At 39.4% G+C, this 17,771-nt stretch overlaps 1 protein-coding gene and 1 pseudogene across 8 annotated transcripts in view; both read left to right on the forward strand.

The window, feature by feature from the left end:
• The window catches only part of MARK3 (microtubule affinity regulating kinase 3), a 103,517-nt gene that overhangs the window by 8,913 nt on the left and 76,833 nt on the right, over positions 1–17,771 (forward strand). For all 8 annotated transcript variants that reach the window (XM_057730584.1, XM_057730586.1, XM_057730585.1 and 5 more), the window contains exon 2: positions 14,421–14,612. In XM_057730584.1, the coding sequence (XP_057586567.1) occupies positions 14,421–14,612 (192 nt within the window). The remainder of the gene's footprint in view (positions 1–14,420; positions 14,613–17,771) is intronic.
• Positions 9,828–10,143, forward strand: LOC130850974 (enhancer of rudimentary homolog; annotated as a pseudogene).

The following is a 17,771-nucleotide window of genomic DNA, read 5'->3' on the forward strand; positions in this document are numbered from 1 at the left end:
TATTACAGGTGATCAGTAAATAAATATTGGTTGAATTAGTGATTAAATGAGACAATGAGTAAAGCATTTAGAATGATGCCTGACACATAATAAGTAATAGATAAATGTTAGCCATCATTAATGGTTTGTTTACTGGTCTTTTCATCTCTCATCTCTGTGTCATTTCTTTCCTCTCTCATGTCCTGTGTCTTCAGCCTCTTCCCCCTGTAGTTCCAATGAATTCATCTTCTTTCTCCTTTTTTAAAACCTCAGAGAGCTTTCTTAAAGGAAGGCTTGATGTAAAGAGTCTGGGCTTTGAAGTGAGCGATAAAGATGGGAGCCTAAGACTGTGGTTGAGGAAGAGATTCTGAAGACATAGTGGACTGAGGTATATGGACCAGATGAGCCGAAAAGAAGGAGCAACAAAACATAGGAAGGGAAATTGGGATTTGGAGTTACAGGCTTGCATTTGAAACCAGTTTTCAAATACAAGTAACTTAACCATGAGCAAGTTCATTACTTGTCTGTGCCTCATTTTTGAAAAATTTTAGTTAAAAACTTTAATTGATATTGTCTACATATAACTGCATTAGTTTCATGTGTACAACATAATGATTTGATATTTGTGTTGGGTTGGCCAAAAAGTGCCTTTGGTTTTTAAGGAAAAACAAAAGACAGTTTTCATTTTCACCAAAAACTTTATTGAACAACATATTCACCATTTTGTTCTACTACCTTCTGCCATTTTTGAGGCAACTTCATAATTCCATCTTCCCAAAACTTTTTATCCTTTTGAGCAAAGAACTGTTTCAGATACCTTTTACAGTCTTCCAGGGAATTGAAAGTTTTTCCATTAAGAGAATTTGTAAAGACTGAAATAAATGGAAATCCGAAGGTGCAATGTCTGGTGAATATGGCGGATGAATCAGAATTTCCCAGCCAAGCTGTAACAGTTTCTGCCTATTCGTCAAAGAAACATGCGGTCTTGCATTATCCTGATGGAAGATTATGCATTTTCTGTTGACTAATTCTGGAAGCTTTTTGTCAAGTGCTGCTTTCAGTTGGTCTAATTGGGAGCAATACTTGTTGGAATTAATCATTTGGTTTTCCAGAAGGAGCTCATAATAGAGGACTCCCTTCCAATCCCACTATATACACAGCATCACTTTCTTTGGATGAAGACTGGCCTTTGGTGTCACTGGTGATGGTTCATTTCGCTTGCCCCATGATCTCTGCCATTTTCTCATTATTATATAGTATCCACTTTTTGTTGTCACAAATTTTTTTTTCTTTCTCCCAAGTCATTTCCCACCCCCAGGCCCCCTCGCTTTCCCCATGTGGTCACAATTTGTGTGTTGTTTTTTTTTTTAATAAATTTATTTATTTATTTTATTTATTTATTGGCTGTGCTGGGTCTTCGTTGCTGCACACAGGCTTTCTCTAGTTGCTGAGAGTGGGGGCTACTCTTCATCGTGGTGCGCAGGCTCCTCATTGTAGTGGCTTCTCTTGTTGTGGAGCACAGGCCCTAGGCGCATGGGCTTCAGTAGTTGCAGCACATGGGCTCAGTAGTTGTGGCTCACGGGCTCTAGAGCACAGGCTCAATAGTTGTGGCGCATGGGCTTAGTTGCTCCATGGCATGTGGAATCTTCCTAGGGCAGGGCTCAAACCCGTGTCCCTTGCGTTGGGAGGCGGATTCTTTACCACTGCGCCACCTAGGAAGTCCCACAATTTGTTTTAAAAACAGAATGTTTTCATTTCATTTCAGTAGAGAAATGCATGTGGAAATATGGTCAAGAAGGTTTCTTTTTTGGTTTTTTTTTTTTTTAATTTATCTATTTTTAGGCTGTGTTGGGTCTTCATTGCTGCACTTGGGCTTTCTCTAGTTGCTGAGAGTGGGGGCTACTCTTCTCTGTGGTGCACAGGTTTCTCATTGCAGTGTTTTCTCTTGTTGTGGAGCACGGGCTCTAGGCTCGCAGGCTTCAGCAGTTGTGGAGCACGGGATTAGTTGCTCCATGGGATGTGGGATCTTCCCAGACCAGGGATCAAACCCGTGTGCCCTGCAGTGGCAGGTGGATTCTTAACCACTGCACCATCACAGAAGTCCAAGAAGATTATTTTCACTTAACTTATGTGGACCCCAAATATCAAAGCAATTCACATAACCAAGCTGATTTTCTTTTCTTTTTATAAATTTATTTATTTATTTATTTATTTTATTTATTGGCTGCGTTGGGTCTTCGTTCCTGTACACGGGCTTTCTCTAGCTGCTGTGAGTGGGGGCTACTCTTCATTGTGGTGCGCAGGCTCCCCATTGTAGTGGCTTCTCTTGTTGTGGAACACAGGCCCTAGGGGTGTGGGCTTCAATAGTTGCAGCACATGGGCTCAGTAGTTGTGGCTCACGGGCTCTAGAGCACAGGCTCAATAGTTGTGGCGCATGGGCTTAGTTGCTCCGTGGCATGTGGAATCTTCCCAGAGCAGGGCTCACACCCATGTCCCTTGCATTGGCAGGCGGATTCTTTACCACTGTGCCACGTAGGAAGTCCCCAAGCTGATTTTCAGTTCACATAACCAAATGATTTTCAGTGCTTGATTTGGATATTTTGAGTGTGTCAGCTGTCTCCCATGTGGTATAATGTTGATTGTTCTCAATTATTGTTTCAATTTGATTGCTGTCAACTTCAACTGTCCTACCTGACCGTGGGGCATTGTCCAGCGAGAAATCTCCAGCACGAAACTTCGCAGACCACTTTTGACATGTTCCATCAGTCACAGCACCCTCTCCATACACTGTACAAATCTTTTTTTTTTTTTTTTGGTATTTCAGTTGTGCTTTTACCTTTCTTGAAATAATAAAGCCTAATATGCCGAAAATGTTGCTTTTTTTCCTCACATCTTCAATGTTAAAATGGCTACACAAAAATTCATCAATTTTGTTGTCTTTAAATCCAAGCTGATATGACAGCTGTCACATACAATCTAATAAAATTGTTTTGAATGAACTTAAAGACAGCTCAGTGCTACGAGAGCCGTCTTAGGGGAAAAACTGAGTGAACCTTTTGGGCAACCCAATATATATTGTTAAATGATCACCACAGTGTCTAGTTAATAGTTAACATTCCATCTCCACATATAATTATAGGCTTTTTCTTTCTGTTCATGAGAATTTAAAAATCTACTATAGTCACCATGCTGTACATTATATCTTTTTTATTTAACAAAAGAGAATAACACCATCTATTCAGGGTTGTTGTGATTGAAGAAACTAACGCCTGTGAAGTGCTTGGCCCAGTCTTCTCCATATGATGGGGGTTCTGTAAATGTTAATTCCCTCTTGAGATAGCTTTTGTAGTGTCACTCCAGAAAACTGGATAATCTAGTCCTTGGTTTAATATTCAAAGTTCTTGACTCACCTTTCTAGCTTTGTTTTTTCTAACTGTTCACCTATATAAACTTAACACTATAGCCAAACAATCCTCCTTGGCTATTTATGCACCTAACAGTTTCACACCTGCTGGTTGCCAGGTCCAATGTACTAAGAATACAGAGATGAGATAATTCTTACCCTCAAGGAACTCATAGTCAAGTACTTTAGTGTAGCAATTAACTAAGCAGGGGAGTGGGAGACAGAGAAGTGCCAGCCTAGTCAAGAACATTAAGATAAGAAATTGCCAGCAGTCGTGGTGTCAAGGAACTAAAGCCTTTTTCTTTTTCCCTCCAGTGTTAAAATGGCATGTGAAAGAGCTGTGAGAGATGAAACTGGCTAGACCTGCAGATTAAGGGAAGGCAGTGCAGCCACGCCCGCCCCCCCCAAGCGTTTTAAGCTTTCCTTGTGCTGGTGTCTGGCTTGAAATGGCCTTCATCTTCCATTAGAACTCTACAACTTGTCCTTCGAAGACCCGACCCCTTTTTTTCCTTCATCTAGCCCAATGCGATCATATCCTCTGAGTGCTTAGAGCTGCTTTGTCCCGCACAGTAGCTACCAGCCACGTGTGGCTGCTGAGCACTTGAAATGTGGCTAGGCTGAATTAAGATGTCCTGTGAGTATAAAATATTTACCAGAATTCAAAGACAGTTTGAAAAAAGGAATGTAAATCTTACTCTTTTTATGTTATGTGTTGAAACATTTGGGAGCATATTGGGCTAAACTATTATTAAAATTAATCTATTTCTTTTTAGGTTTTTTTTAATGTTGCTACTAGAAGATTGAAAATTTCATACGTAGCTCACAAATCTATTGGATGGCGCTTGGAGTATTCGCTCTCTGATTTTCTTGTGGGCAGGGATTGCCCCTTATTTCAGTTACTGTTCCCCATGTTGGCTCCCCAGCTAGATAGTGAGTGTTGAAGGTTTGACACCATACTTTTCTATTTTTTTATCCTCTTATAGTGCCTGCTACGTAGTAAGTGTTTAGCATATAATTAACTTGTCAAAAGCAATCGAGTCAAAGTTTTCTTTAGCCATGATTTATTTGTGCCTTATTCTTCTGAGGGTTGGCCAATTAAATTCTTTCATTTTATTTCATTATTATGACAGTTCACCTGCTCTGCCAATAATGTGTTTTGTTATAAGTGAAACCAATTTAACTGAATTTATGCACGTGAACAGCAATTGTTCTCCTTCCCTATTTTTCATATTTTTGGAAACATTTTCATAAACTCAGGTGCAGAAGTCATATCTTTGATCAGTGTGAGGCCATTCTCTTGCTTATTTATTCCTGTTAATCCCTATTTGTCATTTCCCTTATCCTTCCAAGAGGTTACTGTTCTAACATTTTAATATATTGTCATGTGTGTATATGTATGTGTTCTTAAAAGTGTATGTTTCATACTTTGTGTAAATATTGCATAGTCTCATCTGTGCATCAAATCTGTTGCTTTTAACTGCTGCATAGCACTCTGTGATGTTTGTCTACCACATTTTACCTGCTTGCTGGGGTAGGCTACTTCTCTCTCTCTCTCTCTCTCTCTCTCTCTCTCATACACAAACACACAATGCAGCAGTGAATACCTTCATATATGTCCCCTTGTGGACTTGTGTAAGAATTTCTTGGGGATGTGTAGCTAGGAGTAGACCTCCTGGGTCACAGGACATGTCAGTGCCAGGTTGCACTTCTGGATGGCTCCTATCAGCCCACACTTCCACCAGTAGTGCATGGGGGTTTTTGTATCCCTGGTTCCTCCAACATTTAGAATTATCCAACTTTCTAATTTTTATTTTATTTTATTATTTTATTTTATTTTTGCCAGCCTACTAAGTTTAATGTGATACCTCATTGTTAACTTGCATCTCTCTATGATTTTTTATTTATTTATTTATTTATTTATTTATTTATTTATTGGCTATGTTTGGTCTTTGTTGCTGCTCATGGGTTTTCTCTAGTTGCAGCGAGTGGGGGCTACTCTTCACTGTGGTGCGCTGGTTCCTTATTGTGGTGGCTTCTCTTGCTGTGGAGCATGGGCTCTAGGTGCATGGGCTTAAGTAGTTGTGACACACGGGCTCAGTAGTTGTGGCTCACGGACGCTAGAGCTAGGCTCAGTAGTTGTGGCGCACAGGCTTAGCTGCTCCATGGCATGTGGTATCTTCCTGGGGCAGGGATCAAACCTGTGTCCCCTGCATTGGCAGACGGATTCTTAACCACTGCGCCACCTAGGAAGTAAGTTTAAAGCTTTTTCCAGAGAGCTCTTATATATTCTGAATTAAGTTATTTTCTACCTACTTTTTAGTTTTTATTGCTATAATGAATGGTTATTTTTAGTTAAATTTTGTGGTATGGTTACTACTGGTGTAGAGAACTGTTGTTATAGATTGATCTTGCACTATGTCAAGCTCTCTCTTGAGTTCCAGTGGTATTTCCAATTCTTTTGGCTTGCATTCTATCCGTAGATGGCATTTTTTTTCTCTCTCTCTGAGTTTTTTAACTTTTTCTTTCCTTAGAGTTATTAGCCATGATCTCCAGTATTATGTTACATAATGGTAGTGATAATAGGCAGCTTTGTCTTGTTTCTGATTTTAAGAAAATGATTCTGAAGTTTCTCTATGTAGTGTAATATTTGTTAAAGGTTTTGGTCTATAATTTTTACTAAATTGAGAGAGTTCCATTCTCTTTCCAGTTTGCTAAGAGTTTTTTAAACCACAAATTATTCAGTCTTATCAGTTATTTTTCCTGCAGGGAATGAAGTAATTGCCCAGCTTCTTTCAAAAGTGAATTTTGATTTTGTGAGTATCCCTGAAGTACAAAATACTTGAGGGACAGCCTTTTATTGTCATGGTTTGGCTTACTTTTGAAAAACCTGCCCATGTATTAAGGAGGTGGCTTGTTATTTTAAGGATTAGAAGGGATATGGGGGCATGTCTTGTGTTTTACAGTTCTATTCAGGAACAGTTAAAATGTAGTGTAAAGTTGTTGTTATATACATTTAAACCTGGTTTCTTAAGTAGGCTTCTCAGATTTCAGGTTGGTGCTTTAGCAGATAGATCCAAGGGCAAATCTGGAATCATATTTATTATGTTAAAAAACTAAAAAACAACAAAATTTTTTTTTTAATATATGTGGGTCTAAGTTATATTCTCATTTGTGTCATCATAAACAATGATTTGTGTTCTATGGCTCTTATTTTTCTTCTTTTGGTTTTCTTTTTTTTTAATTAATTTTTATTGGAGTATAGTTGATTTACAATGTTGTGTTAGTTTCTGCTATACAGCATAGTGAATCAGTTATACATATAGTTACATATATCCACTCTTTTTAGATTCTATTCCCATATAGGTCATTATAGAGTATTGAGTGCTCTGTGCTATACAGTATGTTCTTATTAGTTACCTGTTTTACATATAGTAGTGTGTATATGTCAGTGCCAGTCTCCCAGTTAATGCCCCCCCTTCCCCTCCTTGCTAACCATGTTTGTTTTCTACATCTGTGACTCTGTTTCTGTTTTGTAAATAGATTCATTTGTACCATTTTTTTTAAACTCCACATATAAGTGATATCAGTGATATTTGTCTTTCTCTGTCTGACTTAACTCAGTATGACAATCTCTAGGTCCATCCATGTTGCTGCACATGGCATTATTTCGTTCTTTTTTATATGGTACATATATACCACATCTTCATCTATTCCTCTGTAGATGGACATTTAGGTTGCTTCCATGTCTTGGCCGTTGTAAATAGTGCTGCAGTGAACATTGGGGTACATGTATCTTTTCAAATTACGGTTTTCGCCAGATATATGCACAGGATTGGGATTGCTGGATCATACAGTAGCTCTATTTTTAGTTTTTTAAGTAACCTCCATACTGTTCTCCGTAGTGGCTGTGCCAATTTACATTCCCACCAACAGTGTAGGAAGGTTCCCTTTTCTCCACACCCTTTTCAGAATTTGTTTGTAGATTTTTAAAAAAATAATTTATTTGGTTGCACTGGGTCTTAGTTGCAGCAGATGGGCTCCTTAGTTGTGGCATGCATGTGGGATCTAGTTCCCTGACCAGGGGTTGAACCCAGGACCCCTGCATTGGGAGCATGGAATCTTAACCACTGCGCCACCAGGGAAATTCCTGTTTGTAGATTTTTTGATGATGGCCATTCTGACTGATATGAGGTGATACCTTTTTGTAGTTCTATGGCTCTTATATATATAGACACATTTTAAAAGAACTAATATATATATATAACATAAAATGGAGTGCATTCCCCATTCACTCTTCTTATTGCTTCTTTTTTTTATATAAATTTATTTATTTATTTTATTTATTTATTGGCTGTGCTGTCTTCGTTGCTGCACACAGGCTTTCTCTAGTTGCAGAGAGCGGGGGCTACTCTTCATTGTGGTGTGCAGGCTCCTCATTGTAGTGGCTTCTCTTGTTGTGGAGCACAGGCCCTAGGCGCGTGGGCTTCAATAGTTGTGGCACATGGGCTCAGTAGTTGTGGCTCACGGGCTCTAGAGCACAGGCTCAATAGTTGTGGTGCACAGGCTTAGTTGCTCCGTGGCATGTGGAATCTTCCCAGGGCAGGGCTTGAATCAGTGTTCCCTGCATTGGCAGGTTGATTCTTTACCACTGCGCGGCCTAGGAAGTCCTTCTTATTGCTTCTTACATTACTATTGATATGCCCCTGTAACAGTTTAGTAGTGCTTTGGCTGAAAGTAACTAAACTTTACATCGTGGCTTAACCAAATAAGGGTTTATTTTTCTCACAAAAGAAGCCTGGACAGCTTCTAGTTTTGGTTCAGCAGTTCAATAATATTGGAGCTGGTGGTTTTTAAAAATTTTTTTTTGTCTTTTCTCTCATATTTGAGACCTTATGGCTGCAGGATAACTTATACAGCTCTAGCTGTTATGATTGCATTCAAGGCAGGAGAAAGGAGGAAGGGACTGTGCTAGTGTACCTGACTCCCTTTATGAGAAACAAGAAGTTTTCCCAGGACCTCCCAGTAGACTTTAATGAGAACTGGACAAAACTAAACCGTATAACTCTAGCTACAGGGAGGTTTGGGAAAATAGGAATTTCACTGGCCATGTTGCCTCCCCAAATACACAAATGGCTTCTCGAGTTAGAATGAAGAAGGGAGGAATGGATTTTGAGTAGATACTACAGTATTTGATCCATTCCTTAATAATATTACCTAGCAACTTAAATGTTTTGCATTGAACAGAAGTTTTAGTTTGAAAATGAACTCTTCATGAATTTGTTAATAACCTTCTGTCTTTGGCTTGATTCTGCATAATTTTTGGTAGCACTGCGCATGTTCTAGTTTTCATGGTGGATAAAGTGGTTCAGCTCAATTCCCTGGGAGGGAAAAGGATGAGGACTCCTTTAATCTTTAAACAGCTTTGAGGGCTCGCTTCGGCAGCACATATACTAAACAGCTTTGAGCCTGTTGTATTTCCTTCCTTTTGGGAATGTTTAGTACTACTGCAAAAAGTGGCTACTATTATGTAACCTTTTTTCCCCTCTCAGGTTGTTTATTGTCACTTAGGGAGAAAAGAAATTCATGTACCAACTGATTGGCTAATAGTATAAGAATTCAAAATTATTTGTTGAAATGCTAGGAAGTTTTTTCTTCTGTAGGGCCACTGATGAATGCATGGGAAAAATAAAATGAAGGCCAAGTAGAAGCAAAAGCCCATTTAATTTGTATCTGTTTTGAAAAAATTTTTTAAACACATTAGATTTTAAAATTTAAGGACTTTGTATATCAAAATAAATATACTAAGTTTATTAACTATTGGAATTTAGCAAACATCAGATATTTCAATCTGTTATATGAGTTTATACTCTTATGAGGAAATACAGGTTTCTTTTGGGGTTTTATTATGATTGTTTATTTGCATGCAGGTATATTAGGTTAGGCTAGGTTATGCTGTGGTAACATTCATGACCAAAATCTTGGTGGCTTAACACAGTTTTAAAAAACTGTCAACTTCATTGACTCCATGAAGACCAATCTCCATTTCCAGGCCATTTGGTGCTGTGACCCCCCATCCTTGGACAGCGCTGTGGGCTCAGGAGAGCAGCGCAAGTGTCAAGCGCTGACAATAAATGCTTCAGCATGGAAATGACATGTCACTTTCACTCATATTTCATCTGCTAGACTTAGGCATCTGGCTGTGGGCAACCTCAAGTGAGGGGAGTGGGTTTCTCTGGGAAGTCAGTGTACTGTGGTGGATAATTGTCTACAACAGAGTAGCAGAATAGAGATAGATATAAGCAAAGTACATCCCTGGAGCCCAGAGGAAAAGAAATTCTGATGGGATACAGGGAGGGTGATGGAACGCTTCATAAAGATGGAGACAGGGCTGAGCTCGTGTGCGGCGGCGGAGTCAGCAGCAGCTGCAGCGAGGGAGTTTGGCGCGATGTCTCACACCATTTTGCTGGTACAGCCTTACCAAGAGGCCAGAAGGCAGAACTTATGCCGACTATGAATCTGTGAATGAATGCATGGAAGGTGTTTGTAAAATGTATGACGAACACCTGAAGAGAATGAATCCCAACAGCCCGTCTATCACATATGATATCAGTCAGTTGTTTGATTTTATTGATGACCTGGCAGACCTCAGCTGCTTTGTTTACCGAGCTGATACCCAGACGTACCAGCCTTATAACAAAGACTGGATTAAAGAGAAGATCTACGTGCTCCTTCGTTGACAGGACCAACAGGCCGGGAAATAGTTGAGTTTGGAAGCGTTAAGAGGATGGGGGTGGGCTTGGAACACAGGTGTGTACAGCATGCTGTTGTGGAAGTTCTGTAGTATAGTAATCCTGTTTCCATTTTGGTACACTCTAGCCAGGATTGAATGTGTTAGATGAAATGTGAGGATCTTCTTCAATCTGAAACCCCCTTTGCGCTCTTCTCCCCCTGCCCCTTTTTTTTTTACTTAAACATTTTTATGATGATGTAGATTGGTTGGTTTTGTCAGTTAATGTTGGTTCCAGTCCTTCAAACTGTTATATCTGCTTTGTAACATTCACTGTATTAACCCTTCTTCAAGTTGGGGTGGGGGTGTGATGCAGTTTAGTTACGTCCTCAAGACAAAGTCTTAGTGAAAAACAAATAAATGTTCTTTAGTTTAAAAAAAAAAGATGGAGACAAATGACTCAAACATAAGAGAATGAGTAGGATTTTCTTAGATTTGAAGAGAAGAAAGGGCACTCAGACTGAGGGAGAATCATGCTAGAGAACAGTGGAGGTCGTAGCTGGAGAGAAGGAACAGATTAGATCAGCAAGGGCCTCAAATTCATTTACCATTCATTCAGCAACAGTGTATCCCACCGCTACTGTTTGCCAGGTACTGCTTCATTTTGTGGGAATATCTGATAGTGAACAAAACAGACTGAAATCTCTGTTCCCCTGAAGGTTACATGCTAGTGGATGTGGTGCTGTTAGTGTTCTATTATAAGTAGATTGGAGATTATGCAAACATATAAACTTGATGCCTGTGAATTTTAAGGTTCTCCTGATCTTTCTATTTTACATGCAGTAGGAGACAGTTGATTTGCACAAAAGTTAATATTTTGTCTGTTTAACTGTGCCTCACTGTATAAAACTTAATTCGTGAAAGGCTGAATTTATAAAACATGTAAGTTAGAAAGTATACGTTTGCATTAAAAAAGCTTCCTTAACCAAAATTTTGGATAGTAGTATAATTTTAATAACTATATTTTCATTGCATAAATAGTAAAACCACTTGATATATATACCTCATGGGAACACGGATTTTGTTTTATGCACTGTTGTATTTCTAACACTCAAAACAGTACCCAGCTCATAGTTCTATAAAATCTATTATACATTATCATTTGATAAATATTTGAATGAAGAAATTTGGGGGATAAAAATTTCCCATAATTTAACCATGTGAATGTTACAAGGGTTAGTATTTTGATCACTTATTTAGTCATTCAAATATTTATTAAGTACCTGTTATATGCTAATTACTGTTTTGAGATCTAAGGAACAGTAAATTACAGTCCGTGTTTTTATGGAACTTATGTCTAGTTCGGAAATAAACATAATGGTTACTAAAATTTTTTTCAAACTGTACTCCAGCTTATCTACGGTAATTTGCATTATGATATACCTATTTTGTATAAAGCGTTAGTGTCATAACTTAGTTATTTTAGTTTTTTCTTTAATCATTGAGTCCTCATTTCTAATAGGCTATTTTATAATTTGGAAGTTAGAATCTTTTTGTTACAGGGACAAAGTTGCTTAGATTTGTCACCAGTTTGTAAACGTCTATTTAACCTAACATATACATTTACAGTAAAAAAAAAAAACAACATAGAAATCGTTGTTTGCAATGCAGTATTATATGATAATTGAGTAAAACAGAAGAGAACCTGTCCCAAAACCTGGTACATGAGGGACAGAGATTTACTTAGAGGAATATGAAAAAGTAGATAGAAATTATCGTAGACATTCTGGAAAGGATATCTTTTGAGGACTTTAGAGATTGATGGCTCAAATTCTTAAGCTTTTGCTGTAAAATAACTTTTCCCTTTTCCTTGATATTAGTGTGTTACAAAGTGTAGTTTCTTAAGTTTGTTACCTAGAATCAGGCTTATTTTGATCTACAGATAGAGAGCATGAGAAACAAGGGACATTTTCCTGGACAGAAAGTTAGAAAAGAGAAAAGAATGAAGGAGGTTGAAAGTGTCTGAGTGTCCTGAGAGTGAGAGGCCTTCTTTGAGCAGGAAGGAGGCATGGCATCCTTTGAGCATGGGGGAAAGAGGAAGAACTAGGCAGCTGGCTGCTTGTACATACAGAATTGTATACATCAGGCATTTGTATCTCTCATACCTTTATATTTAATACAGTAAGAGGCATATATGATTTGTTTTACCCTTATGGAGTATATTGAGTACTGTGTTCATCTATTCAACAAATATTTATCAAGGGCTACAGAGTCTCACTGGCTGTTTTTTTAAACACATTGTTTTATTTTATTTATTTATTTGGCTGCTTTGCTGCACTTTGCCTTTCTCTAGTTGTGGCAAGTGGGGGCTGCTGTTTGTTGTGGTGTGAAAAGCTTCTCAGTGTAGTAGCCTTTATTGTGGAGCATGGACTCTAGGTGCATGGGCTTCAGTAGTTGCAGCCTATGGGCTTAGTAGTTGTGGCACGCGGGCCCTAGAGTGCGTGAGCTTCAGTAGCTGTGGTGTGTGGGCTCAGTAGTTTTGGCACGCAGGCTTAGTTGGTCCATAGCATGAGGGATCTTCCCAGACCAGGAATGGAACCTGTGTCCCCTACATTGGCACACGGATTCTTAACCACTGCACCACCAGGGAAGTCCAAACACATTGTTTTAAATTATTGTTAGCAGGACTTCCTAGGTGGCACAGTGGTTAAGAATCCGCCTGCCAATGCAGGGGACACAAGTTTTATCCCTGCTTCAGGAAGATCCCACATGCCGAGGAGCAACTAAGCCCGTGCGCCACAACTACAGAGCCTGTGTGTGGCAACTACTGAAGCCCACGTGCCTAGAGCCCATGTTCTGCAACAAGGGAAGCCACTGCAATGAGGAGCCTGCGCACCACAATGAAGAGTAGCCCCCACTCACCGCAACTAGAGAAAGCCCATGTGCAGCAATGAAGACCCAGCAAAGCCAATAAATAAATAAATTTAAAACAAAAAAATATTGTTAGCAGCATAGTTTAGAAAGAAGTTGGGAATGTAGATTCTGTTTGGATTTCTCACTAGTGAAATGTGGCAGTGAATAAATCTCAAGGTATCCTCATCTGGTGAATGGTTATATTAGCTGCTCTGCGTGCTTCACAAGGTGTGTTAAGGATAATATGTGCTGGTACATTTAATAGCGTATGGAGGGCTTCCTAGGTGGCGCAGTGGTTAAGAATCCGCCTGCCAATGCAGAGGTCACGGGTTTGATCCTAGCTCCAGGAAGATCCCACATGCTGTGGAGCAACTAAGCCTGTGTGCCAAAAAAAAAAAAAAAAAAATAGCATATGGAAAAGTTAAGTTCTTTTTTTAAATTTATTTATTTATTATTTTAAAAATATTTATTTACTTGTTTTTGGCTGCGTTGGGTCTTAGTTGTGGCATTTGGGTTCTTTTGTTGCAGCACACAAGCTTCTCTCTAGTTGTGGTGCACAGGCTCAGCAGTTGCATTGCACAGGCTTAATTGCTCCGCATCATGTGGGATCTTATATTCCCAACTAGGGATCAAACCCATGTCCCCTGCATTGGAAAGCAGATTCTTAACCACTGGACCACCAGGGAAGTCCCAAGGTTTTTTTTTTCTATTATTAATTTTTTTTTTAATAAATAAATTTATTTATTTATTTATTGGCTGTGTTGGGTCTTCGTTGCTGCACGCGGGCTTTCTGTAGTTGCAGAGAGCGGGGGCTACTCTTCATTGCGATGTGCGGGCTTCTCATTGCAGTGGCTTCTCTTGTTGTGGAGCATGGGCTCAAGGCTTTCGGGCTTCAGTAGTTGTGGCACGTGGGCTCAATAGTTGTGGCTCTCGGACTCTAGAGCACAGGCTCAGTAGTTGTGGCACACATGCCTAGTTACTACACAGCATGTGGGATCTTCCCAGCCCAGGGCTCGAACCCACGTGCCTTGCATTGGCAGGCGGATTCTTAACCGCTGTGCCACCAGGGAAGCCCCCTATTATTTTTATTGGAGTATTGTTGCTTTACAGTGGAAAAGTTAAGTTCTTTATGACTGTTTGTCTTATGTTACAGCCACGTATAGAAAATATCTCATTTCTTTCTGAACGCCCAGTTGAATTTTGACACTTGGTATTTCTCTTTTCAGCATTTTCTTGTTTTCCTCATAAATTTATATCATGTGGGCAAATCCCTTTAAAGTGCCTGATGTATTGGGATTAAAATTAAAGCAGTGATATTTTATTTCTTTAACTAGGGGCTCTTGAAACTTGTCAAGTGCTGTGAGTCTCGCCTAACCTTTGTTGTATGTCTTATTTTAGCACACATCACATGGAGACGGGCGACAAGAAGTTACCTCTCGCACCGGGCGTCCTGCAGCGCGGTGTAGAAACTCGATAGCTTCCTGTGCAGATGAACAACCTCACATTGGAAACTACAGACTGTTGAAAACAATCGGCAAGGGGAATTTTGCAAAAGTGAAATTGGCAAGACACATCCTTACAGGCAGAGAGGTAAGTACAAATTATGCTTGATTTCTGTTAATATACTTGCTCTGTTTAGTTCCATGTGAGAGAAGTAGGAAGAGAATGTATATATTTGGGCTAATTAAACATTTCTTAAGAACAAGAAGCTTATATATTAATTATCTGGGAGTTCTTTTGCTTTCTCATTTCTTTAAATGTTGTAAAGATTATATTGAGTGTTTGAATAATCTTTTGCATTTGAGAAGAGGTAGTGTTCTTTTTCAGTAGTAAATGTCTACCACCATAGTAAAAATTTTTAACTTCATTGTAAACTCATGGTACTTGAAAAAATCAGTAGTGTTGTCTGTTCTTATAGATTTATCCTCATGAAGTTTCTTCATCTCCCCAAATATTTTTCTCATAGCTTATGTTTGATAGGTTATTGTGTAGGAAGGCACATGCTTTCCTAATTTTTGTAATATTGGTTTTCTTCTCAACCACATGTCATATTTATCCAAACCACTTTCCTTAGCATTGCTGCTAAATTAACTCCCTCCTCACGTTCTGCTTATGCGGTATAGAACTGTTCTGCTTTTTTCTTTTTTCTTTTTTTTGGTCATAGTTTCTTGCATTTGGATCTTTATACCTGCCGTTCCTTTGCCTAAAGTACACTTCACCCTTTTGTGTAGGAGTCACTTCTTCTGGAAAGTAGCCATTGACAGACTCCCTTTCCCCAGGCATAGGACTCATGTTAAAAATCCTGATACTTTCCTTAGGTAGCATGTTTTACTATTACAGTTACATAAACAATTATGTTTTACTCTTAAAATTACAATTATGTCTCCCTCCTCTAGTTGAGAGGGTAGACATCAGTACTTAACTACGTTTGGCACATATTAGGTACTTAATAAATACTCGTATTTATTGAATGAATTTAATATTACTTTTTTAATTATTTAATTGGTTGCGCCAGGTCTTAGTTGCAGCAGGCGAACTCTTAGTCACAGCACGCATGTGGGATCTAGTTCCCTGACCAGGGATCGAACCTGCGTCCCTTGCATCGGGAGCTCGGAGTCTTATTCACTGTGCCACCAGGGAAGTCCCTTAACATTACTTTTGAAGGAAGCTTTTTCAAGAAATGCTTGCCGTGTACCAGAGCCTCCTGATATGTGTGCCAGGGTGGTGTTCCAGGTGTGCCATGGTACTGATGCCTGCAGCCCCCTGTGCTGGGGGCTGCTGGAGCAGGACCCATCCTGGGTTTGCTACAATTCGCCCTGCAAATATTCTGATTTTCTGTGTGTGCCGGGACCTGAAGAAGGTTGGGGAGCATTGGTCTATGCTAACTGGAGTCTTAGGTAAAGGCTGTAACTGAAAATTTGCCTCTTCACATTTCATCTCAATTTTAGTGACAGTGCCCTGGTTAAGACTCCTGGTTGTAGAGATGCCTGGACTGCTTTTGGAACCGGTAAATAGCATGAATGGTTAGAGCTTTCTTTGCTGCCCTTGAGCAAAACTTTTTGATATAAGGAACAAAACCACTGAGTTTATTTCCGCCACCAATCTCAGGTGGTTATTCGGCCAGTTTCCTTACACAGGTAGAGATGGTGTGTTAAAAGAGGAGTGGGACAGACAAACCCTCTCCCCTTTTACATAATTTAAGTGTGCTGGAATGTGGCTTACCACGTTTACATCAGTAGACTCTTGAGACATAATGGTAATTTTTCTTAGTGGTGTACTTGATCACATCTGGATCTTAGTGCACATAGAACCAACATATTCTGTTCAGTGGAACATCGTTTTCCAGTGTTTGCTGGCACTGTAGTTCACCTCCCGTTGGTGGGCATTGGGTGGTTTATGAATTTTTTGCTATTACAAGCATCAGCAGTGAACGTTCTTTAACATAACTTTCTGTGCTCTTGTTAAGAGTGTTTTTGTAGGATAAATTACTAGAAGTGTGGAAGTCCGGGGTCGGGGGGATGAATATTTGACACTGTACTGCTAAATTGGTTTTGAGAAAACATGGTACTGTTTTATTAACCTACCACAATGAATGAGAGTGCCCCTTTTTTCTACATCCTTGCTAACACTGTAGATAATTTTTGTAGATGATCGGATGAACAAAAAATGGTATTTAAAAAAAGATTGTTTTTTCCTGATAACCACTTATATTATTTTCATATATTTGTGTCATTTATATTTTCTTTTTAGAATAAGCTTCCTGTTGTATAACCTTTATCCATTTTTCTTTCTTTCTTTATTTATTTATATATATATATTTTTAATAAATTTATTTATTTTTTTATTTTATTGGCTGTGTTGGGTCTTTTTTCCTGTGCATGGGCTTTCCGTTTTTTTTAGTTGCGGTGAGTGGGGGCTACTCTTCGTTGTGGTGCGCAGGCTCCTCTACCATGGCTTCTCTTGTTGTGGAGCACGGGCTCTAGGCGTGTGGGCTTCAGTAGTTGCAGCACATGGGCTCAATAGTTGTGGCACACGGGCTTAGTTGCTCCGCGGCATGTGGGATCTTCCTGGAGCAGGGATGGAACCCGTGTCTCCTGCATTGGCAGGTGGATTCTCAACCACTGCGCCACCTAGGAAGCCCCTCTCTTTTTTTTTTTAATTATTGGTTTATTCAACTGAAGTTTATTATTATTTTTAAAATTCATTTATTTTTTATTGGCTGGGTTGGGTCTTCATTGCTGCGCATGGGCTTCCTCTGGTTGCGGTGAGCGGGTGCTACTTTTCATTGCAGTGCACGGGCTTTTCATTGCGCTGGCTTCTCTTGTTGCATGGCATGGGCTCTAGGCACATGAACTTCAGTAATGGTGGCATGTGGGCTCAGTAGTTGTGGCTCACAGGCTCTAGAGTGTAGGCTCAGTAGTTGTGGCACACGGGCATAGTTGCTCCGTAGCATGTGAGATCTTCCTGGAGCAGGGATCGAACCTGTGTCCCCTGCATTGGCAGGTGGATTCTTAACCACTGTGCCACCAGCGAAGTCCCTCTTTTCTCTTTTAAATCTTAGTGATTTAAACCTTTTATGTGTTTCAGACATCAGTCTGATCTGTCTGCGTTTCATGTCTTGGCAAGAAAGGTTTGCTTTGTTCCAAGATTTCAAAAATGATTCTGTTTTTTCTTCAAATACTCCTGTGGCTGACATCTGAATGTTTAATCCATTTGGTATGTATTTGGGGAGATTAGTATGAGGTGTAG

Source organism: Hippopotamus amphibius, chromosome 4 (genome assembly GCF_030028045.1).
Source record: "Hippopotamus amphibius kiboko isolate mHipAmp2 chromosome 4, mHipAmp2.hap2, whole genome shotgun sequence".
NCBI classification, from domain to species: Eukaryota; Metazoa; Chordata; class Mammalia; order Artiodactyla; family Hippopotamidae; genus Hippopotamus; species Hippopotamus amphibius.